This window comes from Apium graveolens, chromosome 1, assembly GCF_009905375.1.
Source record: "Apium graveolens cultivar Ventura chromosome 1, ASM990537v1, whole genome shotgun sequence".
NCBI classification, from domain to species: domain Eukaryota; kingdom Viridiplantae; phylum Streptophyta; class Magnoliopsida; order Apiales; family Apiaceae; genus Apium; species Apium graveolens.
This window is the reverse complement of record NC_133647.1, coordinates 200,245,521-200,261,131: the sequence shown is the minus strand read 5'-3', so window position 1 is coordinate 200,261,131 and position 15,611 is coordinate 200,245,521. Positions and strand designations below refer to the sequence as shown.

At 34.9% G+C, this 15,611-nt stretch overlaps 2 protein-coding genes across 2 annotated transcripts; both read right to left on the bottom strand.

Moving 5' to 3' along the window:
• Positions 1-2,855: 2,855 nt before the first annotated feature.
• Positions 2,856-5,123, bottom strand: LOC141724223 (stress-response A/B barrel domain-containing protein HS1-like). The gene is made up of 2 exons (XM_074526280.1): positions 4,949-5,123; positions 2,856-3,436 (listed from the first exon to the last, which is right to left on the bottom strand). The coding sequence occupies exons 1-2, from the start codon at positions 5,074-5,076 to the stop codon at positions 3,247-3,249; spliced, it is 318 nt and encodes a 105-aa protein (XP_074382381.1). The 5' UTR covers positions 5,077-5,123; the 3' UTR covers positions 2,856-3,246.
• An 880-nt stretch (positions 5,124-6,003) lies between these two features.
• Positions 6,004-15,251, bottom strand: LOC141678332 (uncharacterized). The gene is made up of 14 exons (XM_074484625.1): positions 14,942-15,251; positions 14,347-14,459; positions 13,433-13,529; positions 13,218-13,342; positions 11,727-12,252; positions 11,394-11,579; positions 10,906-11,199; positions 10,477-10,629; positions 9,596-9,750; positions 9,080-9,185; positions 8,045-8,986; positions 7,455-7,530; positions 6,780-7,142; positions 6,004-6,538 (listed from the first exon to the last, which is right to left on the bottom strand). The coding sequence occupies exons 1-14, from the start codon at positions 15,044-15,046 to the stop codon at positions 6,345-6,347; spliced, it is 3,435 nt and encodes a 1,144-aa protein (XP_074340726.1). The 5' UTR covers positions 15,047-15,251; the 3' UTR covers positions 6,004-6,344.
• Between the last annotated feature and the right edge of the window lie 360 nt (positions 15,252-15,611).

The following is a 15,611-nucleotide window of genomic DNA, read 5'->3' as shown; positions in this document are numbered from 1 at the left end:
ACGGTGTTTGAGGGCGGAGGAAGGTTGTTTGGTGGTGGCTGAGCTTGTATGTGGACTCCTTAAGAAAGAATAGGGTTTGTTATTCTCTGTCAAGTGTCGACTCATGTCTCATACAAGTGCCTACGTACCCTATTTATAGGGATCAAACCTCACGTAGTTCTTTGGGAACAAGTCACGTGGGCTAGGGTTAGGGTTCTCCAACCCGTGCAGCCCAAGCCTACGATAAAGTCAGGCCTTCAGCCAATTAGTCACGTAAATCTCGACCGACTCCACACGCTTCCTATAATCTCACGGCATCTCCGTATTTCTTCCCATAATTATAGCAATAACCCGTGTCGGCCCCGAAATTTACGAGCAACTCAGTCATCTATAAGCCACTTTCCATGTCGAACACAAAGTCCTCTAATGCGGGCCGGCCTGGCGGCCTCGGCCCGCACCGCCTTCCTTTTTAACCAATAAATACAATGTTAACTTTGATTTCATAAGATGTGGGCTCATGGACCCAGCCCGCGTGTGGGCACCTGAGCCCAGCCCGCGTGTGGGCAACCGAACCCAGCTCGCGTGTGGGAAACCGAGCCCAGCCCGCGTGAAGTCATCTGAGCCCACCTTGCGTGCTATCATCTGAGCCCAGCTCGCGTGAAGTCATCTGAGCCCACCTCGCATGTGGACACCTAAGCCCACCTCGCATATGAGAGCCCAGATGGCAAATGTGAGCCCAACTCGCATGTGTGAGCCCAGCTCACTTGTCATGAGCCCAGCTCGCATGTGGTCACGTGAGCCCAACCCGCATGTGGTCACGTGAGCCCAGCTCGTATGTCACGAGCCCAACTCGCATGTCACGAGCCCAGCTCACATGTGCTAGCCCAAGTCTTATTAATCCATGGTTCTAGCCCACACACGAGAGTCCAGCTTCTCAATGCACCTATAGGGACCTGTTTAGGGCCCATGGCCGAAAGCGGGCATAACAGAAAGGAAAGGAATAATCAAATATTTGTTTATGTAAATATATAAATAAAAAAAAAAGATTTACAGGAAAACTTAATTGAATTTAAAGTAACCACATATGATCATTTAGACCATCTCCGGTGTATAATACTAAAAATATTGTAATTTTGACACTACAAGCAAGGTTGTAAAAATCGGTAATCGGTACTAATCAGTTTATGTACCGATTAGAGATTAATCGGCAAATCGGGGATTAATCGGAGGGATTAATTGGATATATTTAAATATTTTATTAATATTTAATATATTTACCTTATTTATTATGAAATATATAATTCAAAAAATAATTTATAAATATTAACTGGATTTGAAAAAATAGATCGGTCAAATATTTTTTAAGGATTGATCGGGGATTTTTAGAACACTGTGTCAAAGTTATACTATTTATTTAATAACTCCAATCAATTTATACTATATCTTATGCTAAATATCTAAATAAAAATATGATATTCTTACTTTTCCAAAAAATAAGTAACTTGATATAAATGGGATGCGATAGGAAAATAATTATTTTTGTTAATAAAGGCAAGAAAATGACATAGTAGATATTACGAATTACACCAAATTTGATGTAAAAATTATATCAAATATATTTTTGACACCAAATTTGGTTTCATAGTATTTATTTATTTGGTGATCTTATACCAAAACTTAACATTATAGTGTTACATTGGAGGAGGGGCTCTTATGACATATTTCTTGTGGAACCCTCAATGTAATAACTCCAAAGATTGATTTTAATTAAGTTATTTAAAATTTTGTAACCTTGTCTTATATCGTAATTTTATATTTTTATTGTAATTATGAAATATTTTAATAATTAAATTCATAGTGTTTTTCAAAACTTAGGCTTCTACAAAAAAATTCTCATATTATTCCATTTAAAAGTTATTTCTAATTTGTAGCATAGGAAATTCTCATAATAGTCTATTTAAAAGTTATTCCTAATTTGTAGCATGGGGTTCTGTAGTAACATAACATTATGATGCAGAATTCGTTTTATTATGCGATATTAATGTGCTATTTATTTAGATTCTATTTGTGATATGAAGTAGAATTATGCAACAAAATTGCACAAGTAAAATATTGAATTTATATATTATATTTTGAAAATATTTTTAAGAGTACACTACTAGCAGAAAATTAGATCCTAAGAGAATCTCCAATGTTAATTAAAAGAACTATTAGCTAAAATATGATAATTCAAGAAAAGAAATGCGAGGGACCCCAAATTTTTTCTTCAATTTTTTCTTAAATAATGATGTGTCATGTATAAATGGTAACTTTTTTAATAATAATATCATATTATTATTAATATGGGACATGTACAAATATAAACCCTAAATCAAAATTTGACATGTGTCATAACTTATCTCTATTTTTTGTGGGTAACTATAATTAGAGTGCTTAAAATTTTACATAATTTTTAAATTACCACCTAGATCACCTAGATGCCACATAGATTACACATAAACAATTTAGATAAGGATTTTATAATAACAATTTATTATTTAAATTATAAAATTTAGGCTGTACTGCTTCACAATAACAATTCTAAAATTCTATTCTTGACCGCGCAGCCCTATTTATGAAATATTGTTGTAAATAGTGATATTACGTGCATAATATTAGTATACATTTTTTGTATCCATCATTACAGTCTATCATTACAGCCATTCCATCATTGCATTTTTAGCAGTTGAATTTCCAGTGTTCTTTTTGCATCTATTTATCAAAAAAAAAACTAAATACAGCTGAATTTTGTCTACAAGAAACCTGTTGGCTTTTGGCCCAAGTGTGCTCAAAGAGACCGGTATGTAATTACTAATTAGAGTACAGAAAGACTTGCTAGATTCCAAGATTTTAAGATTATGTAACCGAGACTCTTTTAATTGAACTATTATATTTTGGGTTTGTCTAGTGTGTGCCCATGAGCACATGCTAAGCACCAAAACTTATAAAGTTTGGAGTGTTTTGATTGGTGGAGTTGTTGTAAATGCAGGGGTCCACCATTATTAAGAATTGTTGGCCAATCAAAACAAGCCAAAATTGTAGAAGTTTGTGCTTATTGTGTGCCCATGGGCACACCACAGAAAAACCGTTATATTTCATACTAGATTCCTCGAGAATCCAAGTTCAAAGATAACAAGTTTTGACAAAGTGCATATAGTAACATTCTGATTCAGACACATATCAGATGAACAGAACTTGTAAGACAACAGATAGCACCCTCCATTCAGCTCAGAGATGAACAGCAGTGGGTTTGTAATCAACAACGATCACTTTCTCTAGTTTAGGAAGTAAAATATTTGAGAACTCAACATGGTCAGGATGAGCTACATATTCTGCAATACCTTCTGTGCTATCAAAGGTCGACTCAAACACATGGGTAAAACCTTGATGCAAGTTCTCCTTGCTCACATCCTTGCCCCTACAACATAAAAATACAGATTCCATTACCTTGCTTCTATAAATATAGATGAGACGTTTTGAACTTTTGATCAAGGCCAGTATAATCACCCCTCCATGGGGATGGTTTCCTAATTGCAAAATCATTGCTTAATAATAAGCTGCAACTACTTTTGCAGATACTCTATTACAGCTGTACAACCGCATAAATGGATACAGCACTCTAATTTATGCATCATTTCAGATGCACCTAGTTGTGATATATACGAAAAATAAACCCTAGAACTTATCAGTGTTGTTCAAAGCAGATATTCACAGTAAACTTGGAAGTTGTAATAACCTGGACAGCCTCCCAACTTAAAGAGAACACATTCACGATTGCTACTATTTGTCTTTCACATATAGAGATGCTTAATTTAGTTGTACAACCTGATTTCAACCGATAACATGTTGACAATATATCTCTCTAGTTGCTTCAACAAGAGAATCAGATTGAAATTGATCTTGACTCCAACCTCTGAACTATTGTGATGTGTAATTAAATTAGTCCATGTTTAATCAGTATACTCAAGGACAAGTACTGAACATCACAAGAAACCCCTCTTTATCGTTTCTTTATAAAAACTAAGATGTTGGAAAGAGCCGCTGATTCCACATCAGACGACCCTGAAAACTATTTCAGTTCTTCTTTTTTATTAGCCATGTTACTAAGCTTATTGCAAAAACTCGAAAGATCATACATGAGGTCTGAGTGCATACTGTTTACAGCATACTCAACAACCAACTTTCAGATAAATATCAATTTAACTAAAACTAGTGCGCCTTTACCGACATAGCAATTCATACAAATTGCCCAAGCTGAATTACATTACACATAAAAATTATGTTAAAAGAAAGCAAGAATTTTAGTGTCATAGTCATACATTGATAATGAACTATCGAAACTGGGTGACAAATTACTTTCTACTCATTAATTTTTGTGTTTGAGAAAATTTTCGGAGACAAGTCAAACAGACCTCGATAGGCATCAGATCACATTGCTACTACCACCAGTACCAGTATCAGTCTATCAGATCAGTCAAGATCAAGTAAAATTCCTAAATTTGAATCCCTCCATCCCAATTTACTTGTCCAGTTTAACTATTTTTGGTGCACTAACAGCGTATCTCCGTTAATTATTTTTCAAATTTTCTTTTTGTGAATAAAAGTATAAGATCTAAATTTCTATTCACAAAAAGAAAATTTAAAAAATAATCGAAGGAGGTATACGTCAGGCACCTTAAAATACGCCTAAAGATCAAAGTGGACAACTAACTTGGGACGAAGGGAGTATGTCCTAAATTTTGAGGAAATGTGCATCATATCAAGTGGGGTTTATCAATTTCTGCATATTAATAAGTACATATATTTATCATAAGTCAATGACATTGATACAAAATAAACTCATATTTGAAATAAAAATCAAACATAAGCACATATATAAATATGAAATTTGCATAGAGAATAGAGAGGAGGGGGAGTAATTTAAATATACCAGTGAAAAGATTTCATGGAGGGAACGAGAGAGACGAGATTAGCATAACCCTTGATGAGATTCTCTATTTCTTGAGGGGTTGTTTCATCTGTAAATTTTGCTAGCAGTATGTGCTTTATTTCTCCCATTTCTCTTCTTTCTCTTGGCGTTCAGTCTAGCTCTTGATATTGTTTGGTTTTATAATTTTAATTGTTTAATTAGTGTTACAATATTTGGGAAAACAGAGTAAAAAACTAATCAAATATTTTTGATGCAAGTAGATATATGAAAATGAATTAGAAAACTTAATTTTATTAGAAATAACCACATTTGGTTATTTATGAAATATCAAAGTGGATACTCTTTTTGGAGATGAAGGGCATTAATGTTACCATATCGATATGAATTTATATTATTATATTAAAAATGAAATATTAAAAGTTTGTTTGTTTCTCTCTGGTCACTCAATTTAGAACCGTCAGATTAAATTGATGAAAACCGTTATACATAATATTAAATATTATTATTCAAGTGATATAAAATCCAATAATACAAGTAACATATTATTAAAATTATAATTTATAATAATAAAAATGATTGTATATCGCACGGCAGGGATTATATATTAGTACTTTATAATCGAGGACTTTAACAAAAAGAAATTATGGGCATATTATAACAAAAAGTATAGATCAACCAGACCTTCGGTTTTCATCCAATCACATGAGGATTTGATTGTGCAATATCATGTAAGCTGTTGATCAGAGATCGTCAAAATATTAGAAATAGCCCTATTTAAATTTGGTCAACTTTTGGTGAGCTGTTGCAGCTGTTTAAGCAAACAAAGGTGGCATCGTGGCAGATCAATAAACCAATACAAAATTTAAATTGGAAAACAGTTTTGTGCATGATCTCTAAAAGAGTAGAACATGCAGTTGATGCTTGTGTGCTTAAGTTTTTGCATAAAATCATTTTCACAGCAGAAGGAAAGAGCAAGACCACATGTGAGATGGAACCAAAAAGAACTGATAAAAACTGTGCAGTGAAGACTGTTGTGGAACATAAACCCCAAAGCATACAAAACATAATTGTCTCATTTATCTTTCCTTCTCAGTACAGATCTATCAAATGTACAATCTCTGTTACATGGTCATCAGCTGAATTTCACATTTCAAAAGTTCCTTTTTCTACAATTTTTTTCCCTATTTATAACTGATTTAAAAAGAGCTAATGGTAGGCTGCTCAAGTTGTGATAAACTTCGCAAAATTTTCGGTTCACAATTTGACACCTTCAGACACTGGAACAAGTATAGACCGCAGCCTTAAGGTATATGATCAGCAAGGATTAACTTAATAATTACTAAAGAACTCTTGGGGCATCTTTTTAACTTGAAACCTTTCCAGACTTGTGCATTTGCTAGCTCTTTTGTCTGCTAGCTTTCTTTCCCTTCTTTTCTTTCTGCTTCAGCTGATTAAGGCCTGTGGCAGACACTTTGACGTTGCCAATTATTGCAGCAACAAGCTCAGGATCTGTACATGCTTTCATCAGTTCCTTTTCTCTCTGTGTTGCCTCAGGCATGTGACCAAACAAGTTCATAGACATCTTGGCAGCTGAGAACAAGGAAACAAGAGAGGAAAAGGAAAAAAACATGTCAGCGCTGCAAAAGCAAAAATGCTCAAGGACGCTGCTAACTAGTCAGGATTTTATAAACAATAGTCAACTTTTCTAGTTAAAAAAATTAAGGCATATATATCATGTTTTAATTTAACTGAGATAATTAGAGACCCGGCAATTATGCTGAACAAGAAGATGCCATACTTGTAAGGATTTATAACAATTGTTTTAACATACCTTTTCCTCTCTTAGCTGTGCCTGGGATTATCTTGACTCTATATTTGTATGATTGCAGTGCATTATAAGGGCCACAAACAGGTACAGCGTACAATAGGATGTCATTGGGCAATGGATTTCCGGTCAAATAATCCACATCATTCAATTTCTCTTTCTCTTCTTCACCAATCTCGTGAATATCATCTTCTTCCATGGCTATCCTATCCATCTCATTATCACCTATATCAACTCTGCTGGTTGAATTGTTCTGGGGTCCAGTACCTGCACGACTCTGCACAGCTTCATCCGGATGCTCTTGACAATCACGAGACAGATGACCTACCTTCTTACATTTATAGCATATCTTTGCCGAATCTTCAGGACCTGAAAACACAAGATACCGTCTTCATATTATATCTTTAATTGACCACTTATTGAAGGTGTTACCATTTGTAGACTGCAATTCCCAAGTCCCAACAAATTTAGGACAGAATCTTGAAAAAAATATATACTGTGTCATACGTTTTATCCGCCAAGAAACGTTATTTCCCTATAACCAGGGCGTCAAAAAGATTAGATAGGATTTGTGAGATTGCAAATGTCGAAATCTGAATCTATGATATAAACTAATCTATTACAAGATAGTTGATTCTTTTCATCCTTATTTTCTTTCAACATAGTAATTATAGGACATACCAGTAAGCGGTTTTGCCACAGCTGCCACTTCTTGAGGCTTAGGCTCCATAACGCTAGTTTGTACTTTTCCAGCAGACTGGAAAAATTAAATATGGAGAGGAGTTGGTGACTTAGTTCATGCACATGTCTACTTATAGACTAGAAAAATTAAATATGCACATTTGCCAGCCTCCAATTTTGCTTGTATTTGAGATGCTCCGACATCACTTACATGCACATGTCTACTTATAGATATAGGCATAAGACATAAAATGCATAAAATGCATAAACACAGAAGCTTCGTAATAGATATAGGCATATAGCATAAAATGCATAAACACAGAAAAATTATGTCCTGTTAAAATGAGATAGTTCATGTCAAATAGAAATTTATATGACTACTCACAAAAATATCAGAAGCAGCGCAACGTAAACAAATGTTTGGGGGAAACAGTACGGTGATTTCCCAGAGCATCATACAACATTAGTCGATCTTAAAACAAGAATGCGAGGAAGTCAGGAAGATGCATATGCAAAACTGAGTAAAATGATGGAAGAGTCTAGAGCAACAAATAGATATTATTGCAGAAATTGAGAAGGTTAGTACTCACAGCAAGTAAGGCCATTCGAATTCTCCTTTCCTCCTCATCTTGATCAGCATACTTTTCCTTCATCTTCTTCAGTTTACCCTTCTGCCCGCGGCTCAATTTTCCACCACCACCACCTGCCCTTGGAAATTGATTCTGTTTGTCAGACTCGCTTACTGTATCGCTATTATTTTCAACAGCCTGTTTTTTCCCATGATCAACAGACCCATTAACACTATCACTTTTCTGGCCTTTCTTCTGCTTTCTTCTCTCGGCTTTGGAGACATAAGGCTTTTCTCTTTGTGCATTTTTTCCATCTTTAAGATTTTCCCGTGCAGTTTCTTCTTGAGAACCTTGGAACCCATAATTTTTGGCAGATGCAGAAGCAGGACCAAGCTCCAGTGCTCTATCTATAAGATCCTCAAGCTGTGGGGTAACAGAATTAATGGCTGTTCCATAAGTTTCAGATCCAGTATACTTGTCATACGAAGTAGCCTTGGCTTCCACAGAAGTTTGTGTATTATTCACGGATTTGACATCAGATAAATTTGGATGACTGCCAGGGCCACCCACAGTAGGTAACATTTCAAGTTTTGGTTCTTCTCTCGTTAACTCTGGAGTAGTTTCAGATGGTTGATCATGCTTCGTTTCTAAAATTTTGTCCTCGGACTCGGAGTCCGAGAGTTCTTTAAATTGCTCACGTTCTTCATTTTCATTGATTCCTTCCTCTTCACCCCTTATCCTCCTTTCATTCAAATGGGACCCCAAAGAACTTTCATCCAAACGGAATAACATCCCAAACCCCATGACAAGGGGGTGTGGAGGAAGAAAATTCTTCTTTCCCCGAATCATGAAACTTCCAACAGTAAGATATTCTCCAGTAGGAGCAGTTTTACTAACCTGGTGGGGATAAACCCACCAAGCACTTGTTACAATCTTGGAGTCCCAAGCCTGGCTGTGGCAGACCTGATGAAGAACAAAATGAAGTTTCATTATTTCACTGTGCAAAGATAGAAAAGTTGAAAATGACTAGAGAAGCAGAGTGGCACGCCCACTTACAGTGAAGCATCCAGCTTGATTTAAAGTAAGAGGCGGCACAGGATTTTCCGGCTTATGGTTTTTGATTATGGTGCTAGAAGCTCCATGAAGTTCTGCATGAACATACCTGATTCATCACCAAACTTGCAATATTAGCAAGAGTAACAAATATTTTCTTTCTACTATTTGCAATTGATTATTTACAGAGATCTAGAATCTAGATTATTCAACTTCTGTTATCAGGAAGATGGAACTTGCTCATAGTAACTGATGTAAATGCATATTAAAGATTTATACATGACAACTGAGAAGTAGTGATAACGAAATGCCTGAAATGCAAAATTTGACAGTTACAACTAATTTTTAATATACACTTATACATTTGAATTACATTTAATAATCTTACAATAGTCAACTGAAAGTAAGATATTATACCGTTGACTTCAATAAATATAACACAACATTATTTCCATATGTATAGCACAAACAATATCTACGTAATTAGAGTTAAAGAAAACTCCAACAGTAGTAACTTACAAATCTCCTTTCGACATGTAACGCTTGACTATCATCTCATTTTGTTGAGCATCTCGTCCACTGATAACCAAATAATTTTCACTGCTGATAAACCAGTTAAATTTTTCAAACCAGTGAACTTTGCGCATATGTGTTATTGCAGCAACAGTTTTTTCCTGCAAATTTAAGAATTGAATTGAAGTAAGAGAATAATATATGTTAATCAAGATTGTATTAGCATATAACTACTAAATGTAAAAGATATAGTAATAAAGAACAATGATTCTTGAAACCTACATATATGTCACTTTAAATACCTTGAATTTTTTTTGAATCCTTTTTTACTCTGTTCCTCTTCTATTCTACTTCTATTATATTTGATTTACTATTTGTGGAGCGGCCTAGTATGATGTAAGATAAAGTCAGTTTGTTGGAAATTACCAAATCAATGCTCCAAATGATAGCTAACCGCCATACAGCGGAAACTTTAATTATTAAATTATAGGTTCTACATTTTAACAAATAGAAGAACAGAAGTCACTGTAAATGGCACATCAAAAACTCTAGCAAGCCCATTAACATGACAAACATATTTTGCATACATGTCTATAATAAATTAACATTCTGGGTTCGGGAAATGAGCAACCCACTAAGCATGTAAACAAAAACTATTTGCAGACACTCACATCCGAATCTATGAAACCTGGGAGAAAAGATACTACTTCCACCTCCACAAGGCTTCCCCTTGCATTAGCGACTGGTAGTTATTAGATCACATAATTTCATTTTATCTTATTTGGAAATAATTAGATCATAAATATGCAGGAAGTGACTTTGTTAATGTATCAAAAACTACTGTAGCAGACAAAGTCCGAAGGTAAGTCACTCTTAGGCTCATGTACCTGTGAAAGCTGTAACCGGGTCTTTCTCTCAGCAGCTTTGAAGGCTTTTTCATGAGCTGAGATTGTCTTTTCCTGTTTGCTTTCCTGCTTTTTCTTCATTTCGTACCAGCGTCGTGCATTAGCATATGCTGAAAGTGCCAGGTCAACTTCCACCTAAAAGGTTAAATTGCGAAGAATTTGTGGTTAAAATTTAAATTTACAGAGCCAGCGAGAGCTAATTGTCACCAAAAGACCCGGCAGTAGCAAATACAAAAACAGTGTATAACATCTTGACTTGATTCCAACACTCAAATGTAAATTATAGTGATTCTGATACTGGCTTAGATGACATAGAACATTTATTTTACAAATGTCTTTAACATCGTGTATATGGTTGAAGGGGAGAGCAAACTATATAAAAACCTTCATATAAAAACCTTCACACGATACCTTATCCGCAGGTTGTGTCTTTTCGTCATCATCCATTTCATCCAGATTATTACTTAAAAGAAGTGTCATGCAATTCTTTTCAAGGTAGAGCTTGTCAATAAGGCCAGCCACAGGATTCCCGGATTTTTTCTCCTCTTTCACCATGCGAGCTAGATCTTCCCAAGTCATACCATTTGCCAGAGCAACACGAACAGCTAATATAGCAGCATCAACATCTTCTAAATTGTACTCTATCAGTTCCGCCATTTTAACACTATTATCAACTTCTCTTTTCAATATATGTACACGATTTTCCTAAACATTGCATAGACTTTGAAATTTAGAAATATTATTCAATATGGGTAATATAAGATATGCATCAATATTTAATGAAAGCTATATTCAAAAGTAATGATCTTAAACTCACCAAATTAAATGAAGATTACAGCCTATCAAAACTAGAAACTGGGAATACATTGGATCGTTCTAGACAGAATTTAGAGGTGAACCTGATCAGTGCGTATTTTATTAAGTTTCTGCATTGCAGAGCTCTCTTTCGCCTTCTGCTGTTGTTCGGACCTTTGAGACTCAATTTTACTATAGAACTCGTCCAGTGATGCATCAAATGTCTCAAACTTCAGAGAATCCCTTGTCTTGAACTGGTTCAACATCAACGGGCAGAATTCATCGTAGATCTGTAAGCAGAACAAGAATCATTATATACAAACACGGTTGTAATAATTTCAACATAACAATACATCTTAAGATATCCAACAGAATTTATAACTCACAGGAACATAATACATTCAACAAACGATTAATGCATGTGCAAAATACAAAACCTGATTAGAGCTTTGTGTTTCAGAATTACTGGAGTCCTTCCCCAAAACTTTCCGCTGCATTAAGATGTATCCTTCAGGGATTTTATCTCCTTTAATAACGTCCTCAAGCCAGTCCTCAAACTTCTCAATAGCTTTTAACAGAGCCTGAAGAACAGCATTGTCTAGTTCGAAATCCTTTGTGAGTTTCAAATTTGGAGCCAAATCAGCATCCAGAATAATATGTTCTAATATTCCCGGCCCATAACCCAATGCTTCCCCAAGAGCAACCTTCAAGGTTAGTTGCTTGGAACTGGCACTTTTTGCCTTAGAATCAGTAGACTTTGTATTTTTTCGGTTTTGCTTTCCTTTTGGTACATCGGAAACAGTATCCCCTATTTCAGTAACTTCCTCATGTAAACTGTTTTCAAGTTCCCTTTTAGATGCAAGGGCATCCTGTACCTTTGCACTTGTAGTTCTCTCAAAAACTCGACACATGTCTAATGGATATTGGTGTCGTGACATAATTGCCAATCCTTTGTCATCATCCCTGTCATTAGTGACTTCTCATCATCAATTTGATTAAACACAAAGCGTTAAGAACGGATAATAATAACATCAGGTATGTGTTGTTTGAAGGCATGTATCTGTAGGGGACATCATATAAGCTTATCTAAGATTTTGATTAGGGAGCAGCATAACACTGTAAAGTTTGTGTAGACTGGAGTGAAGGAAATATAAAAGGATGCTTCCCATCTATATTTTGGGATGTCAATGGATTGAACAGGCTCAAAGCATCGTATAAGTGAAGCTTGTATAACATATTGCACCACTAGTCATATTGTAGGGATATATGTGTATTTATACTTAAAGAGGCAGAGGTAAAGCCCAAGGGCGGCCTTCAGCCCGCCCGAGCCTAAATCAATATCCTTTAACTACTTATATTACTTCAATATGTACTATTGAAACGTCATGTAACTATCACACACATATATACAACATACTATAGTTTTTAGTATGCTAAATTGGTGTAGAGTGTAAGGTTTATTTCTGAAAAACATTAGTCTAGGGTTTAATCAATTAAAATATGAATGAAAATCTATACATATTTTGTTCTAAAAACCTATAGATTCATCAAAGTTTATTTTAAAAAAAGAGATTGTTTTAATTCGATAATAGACAATCATATCATATAATACTGGTTTAAGTTTGATGTGTAAGCCCCAAGCACTAAGATTATGTGTAAGCCCTAACACAATATTTTATTAAAGCAGTCTTATTACCAAATGAACAAGTACTAGTCACAATCCTAGAACTAGAAGTATACCTAATTCAACTTAAGTAGTAGAACTATTACATAATGTAATTATCACTGATGGTTCTAATAATAATTGGAAACAGAATGGTGAGATATGTACTAAGATTCCAGTGCTTATTACAATTCAAAATCTGTTAGACATTAGATAAGAAAAACAAAGAATGATAACATTACTATAAAGATTAAGAATCACCAACCTGTGTGATCGGAGAAGAGTCATGACCATAAAATCAGAATCAGTAAGAATTATATTTCCTTGGGCATATAGCTCTAATATCACATAATGCGCATTGGCACCCAGTCCAAATTGAAAGAGAACTATCTGAAGTGAGCACGGCAGGGGCAAAACAGAACATAAGTAACTACATATGTAGCTTGCACGCTAATTACAGATTCTTACAAAACTAAATACCCTATCATATCCAAGTTGCCGCACATCCTCGAGCCTTCTGGTCCTGATGTGTTTCCGCAGTTTAAGTGTGTACCCAGAAGGTGTATTGCTCTTGTCCCTACATACAAAAAAACCACAAAGCGAACTTCAACGACTCCTTTAGTCCTTCTCATTCTTGTTTAGGATTCTTACAAATTAAATTACGTATATCCTAGTTCCCTACATAACCTTTTTCTTTTGAAAGGTGATCTTTCTACATTATGTTAACGTGAAGCCAGATGCCATCAATTATTCCTCAAACCTTGAGAGTTATGCGACCTAATGCCCCTTGCTAGTAAATACTTCAAAGTGCAAATGATCATAAATGGAATACAATACAAGACACCTTTAGTCCTCATTCTTGTTCAGGATTTGGTGTAGCTGTTCTTACAAATTAAATTTAGTATATCCTAGTTCACTACATAACCTTTTTCTTTTGAAAAGTGATCTTTCTACATTATGTTAACCCGAAGCCAGATGCGATCAGTTATTCCTCAACCTTGAGAGTTATGCTATTTAATGCCCCTTTCTAGTAAATACTTCGAAGTGCCAAATGATCATAAATGGAATACAATACAACTACACAAAGTCCCAACGATGCTGCTCATTAAGTACAAAAATCAAAGTCCATTCCATTATAGAGATTAAAGTAACAAGCCGCTTTATATGTCTATACACCTGTAACTAAATAAATAAATCTAAGCCTCTACCACATATCGACAAACAACCATCTAGTCAAAACATGCAATTAAATTTCCGTACATTTAAGGACATAATATCGCAATTAACAACATCCACAAGGCACGCCTTACATAAAAATATCGTCAAAACATTGTACCACATCTATATCTACTAAAATTATATGAAATAACAATCAGCAATATATAAGAACTTACCGAACATATTCAGTTGTATGCAACCTAACACCGCTTTCCATCAACAACAAAACTTTCTCACTCTCTCCGGATTCAGTTTGTCCACTGCTATTCATAAGCTTAAACACGTACGTCTGCACATATACATCCAAATCACAAACAAAACTCTCTCAGCTTCTTCCACATCAGCAAATTACCTTCTAACCTTTAGACACATTTACTTCGAACTAATCCAAATATAAACATTCTCTCTTGGCTTTTGCCACATCATCAAATTAACTTCTAAAATAATCAATTCCGACACATTTACTATCAAAACTCATCTACATCAAATTTTTAAACAGGGGCAGAAATCTCTCTGCTTTTTCCACATCATCAAATTAACTTCTAAACAAATCAATTTAACACGTATACTATCGAAACTCAACTACATACAAAACATTCTAAACAGCTCTCTCTCTCACCTTTTTCACTTTAATCAAACTAAACATGTGCAAATTCATATACACACAACTCCTAAAATGACATCAATTAAATAAATCACAAAAATAGAAAAAACAAGTAGAAATAATGAAAATAAATTTATTTATTTAATCAAATATACAAAAATATATACCTTGGGAGACAAATCGTAGACATTGGAGCAACGCATTCCGATCAATCGGCGCAAACATTTCACCTCAGCTGCCACGTCAGCGGTGTTCATACGTACCTTCACCATTATTTTTGTGTGTGTTTTGGTGTGTGAAAAGTTGGAGAGAGAGATAGAGGGAGGGAGAGAGAGAGAGAGAGAGAGAGAGGGTGGGAGGGGGAAAGAGAGAGAGAGAGAGAGAGAGAGAGAGAGAGAGAGAGAGATTTGATGTAGGTTAGGGTTTATGTGGTGATATAATTAACAGAGGTGAAATGTGAAGTTTTGAGCTTTGGGGAAATTGAACTCTCTTTTTTCTAATGGTTACTGTCTTACTGATGGTGCGGGTTGATGGGTCGGGTTGTAAAGAATTGGAGTCAGACGAGCAGGCGTAGCCATTATTTTCGGGTCGGCTCGTATTACTAATTTTTTAGGGAGAGTGAAACTATAATGTGATCATTATATTAAAATTGAAAAAAATATATTAAAAAGATTATTATTTTATTTATATTGAGAGCGAAACTATAATGTGTTCGTTAACTTATCAATTTTCACCTCTGTTGCAAAGAAGTAAATTTTAATAACTTTTCAAGTCATTCGACATAAAATATTATTTTTTTACGGATTGCGTAACAAATCTAACGAGCACAATTCTATG

What these genes read in the sequence shown, in the direction of transcription:
- LOC141678332 (XM_074484625.1), bottom strand. Translation starts at nt 15,046, where the DNA reads ATGGTGAAGGTACGTATGAACACCGCTGACGTGGCAGCTGAGGTGAAA. An exon ending in AAACACAAAGCTCTAATCAG is followed by an intron (nt 11,580 to 11,726) that starts GTTTTGTATTTT and finishes TTCTGCTTACAG; the next exon opens with ATCTACGATGAATTCTGCCC. An exon ending in ATAAAATACGCACTGATCAG is followed by an intron (nt 11,200 to 11,393) that starts GTTCACCTCTAA and finishes TGCAATGTTTAG; the next exon opens with GAAAATCGTGTACATATATT.
- LOC141724223 (XM_074526280.1), bottom strand. Translation starts at nt 5,076, where the DNA reads ATGGGAGAAATAAAGCACATACTGCTAGCAAAATTTACAGATGAAACA. An exon ending in TCCATGAAATCTTTTCACTG is followed by an intron (nt 3,437 to 4,948) that starts GTATATTTAAAT and finishes TTTATGTTGTAG; the next exon opens with GGGCAAGGATGTGAGCAAGG.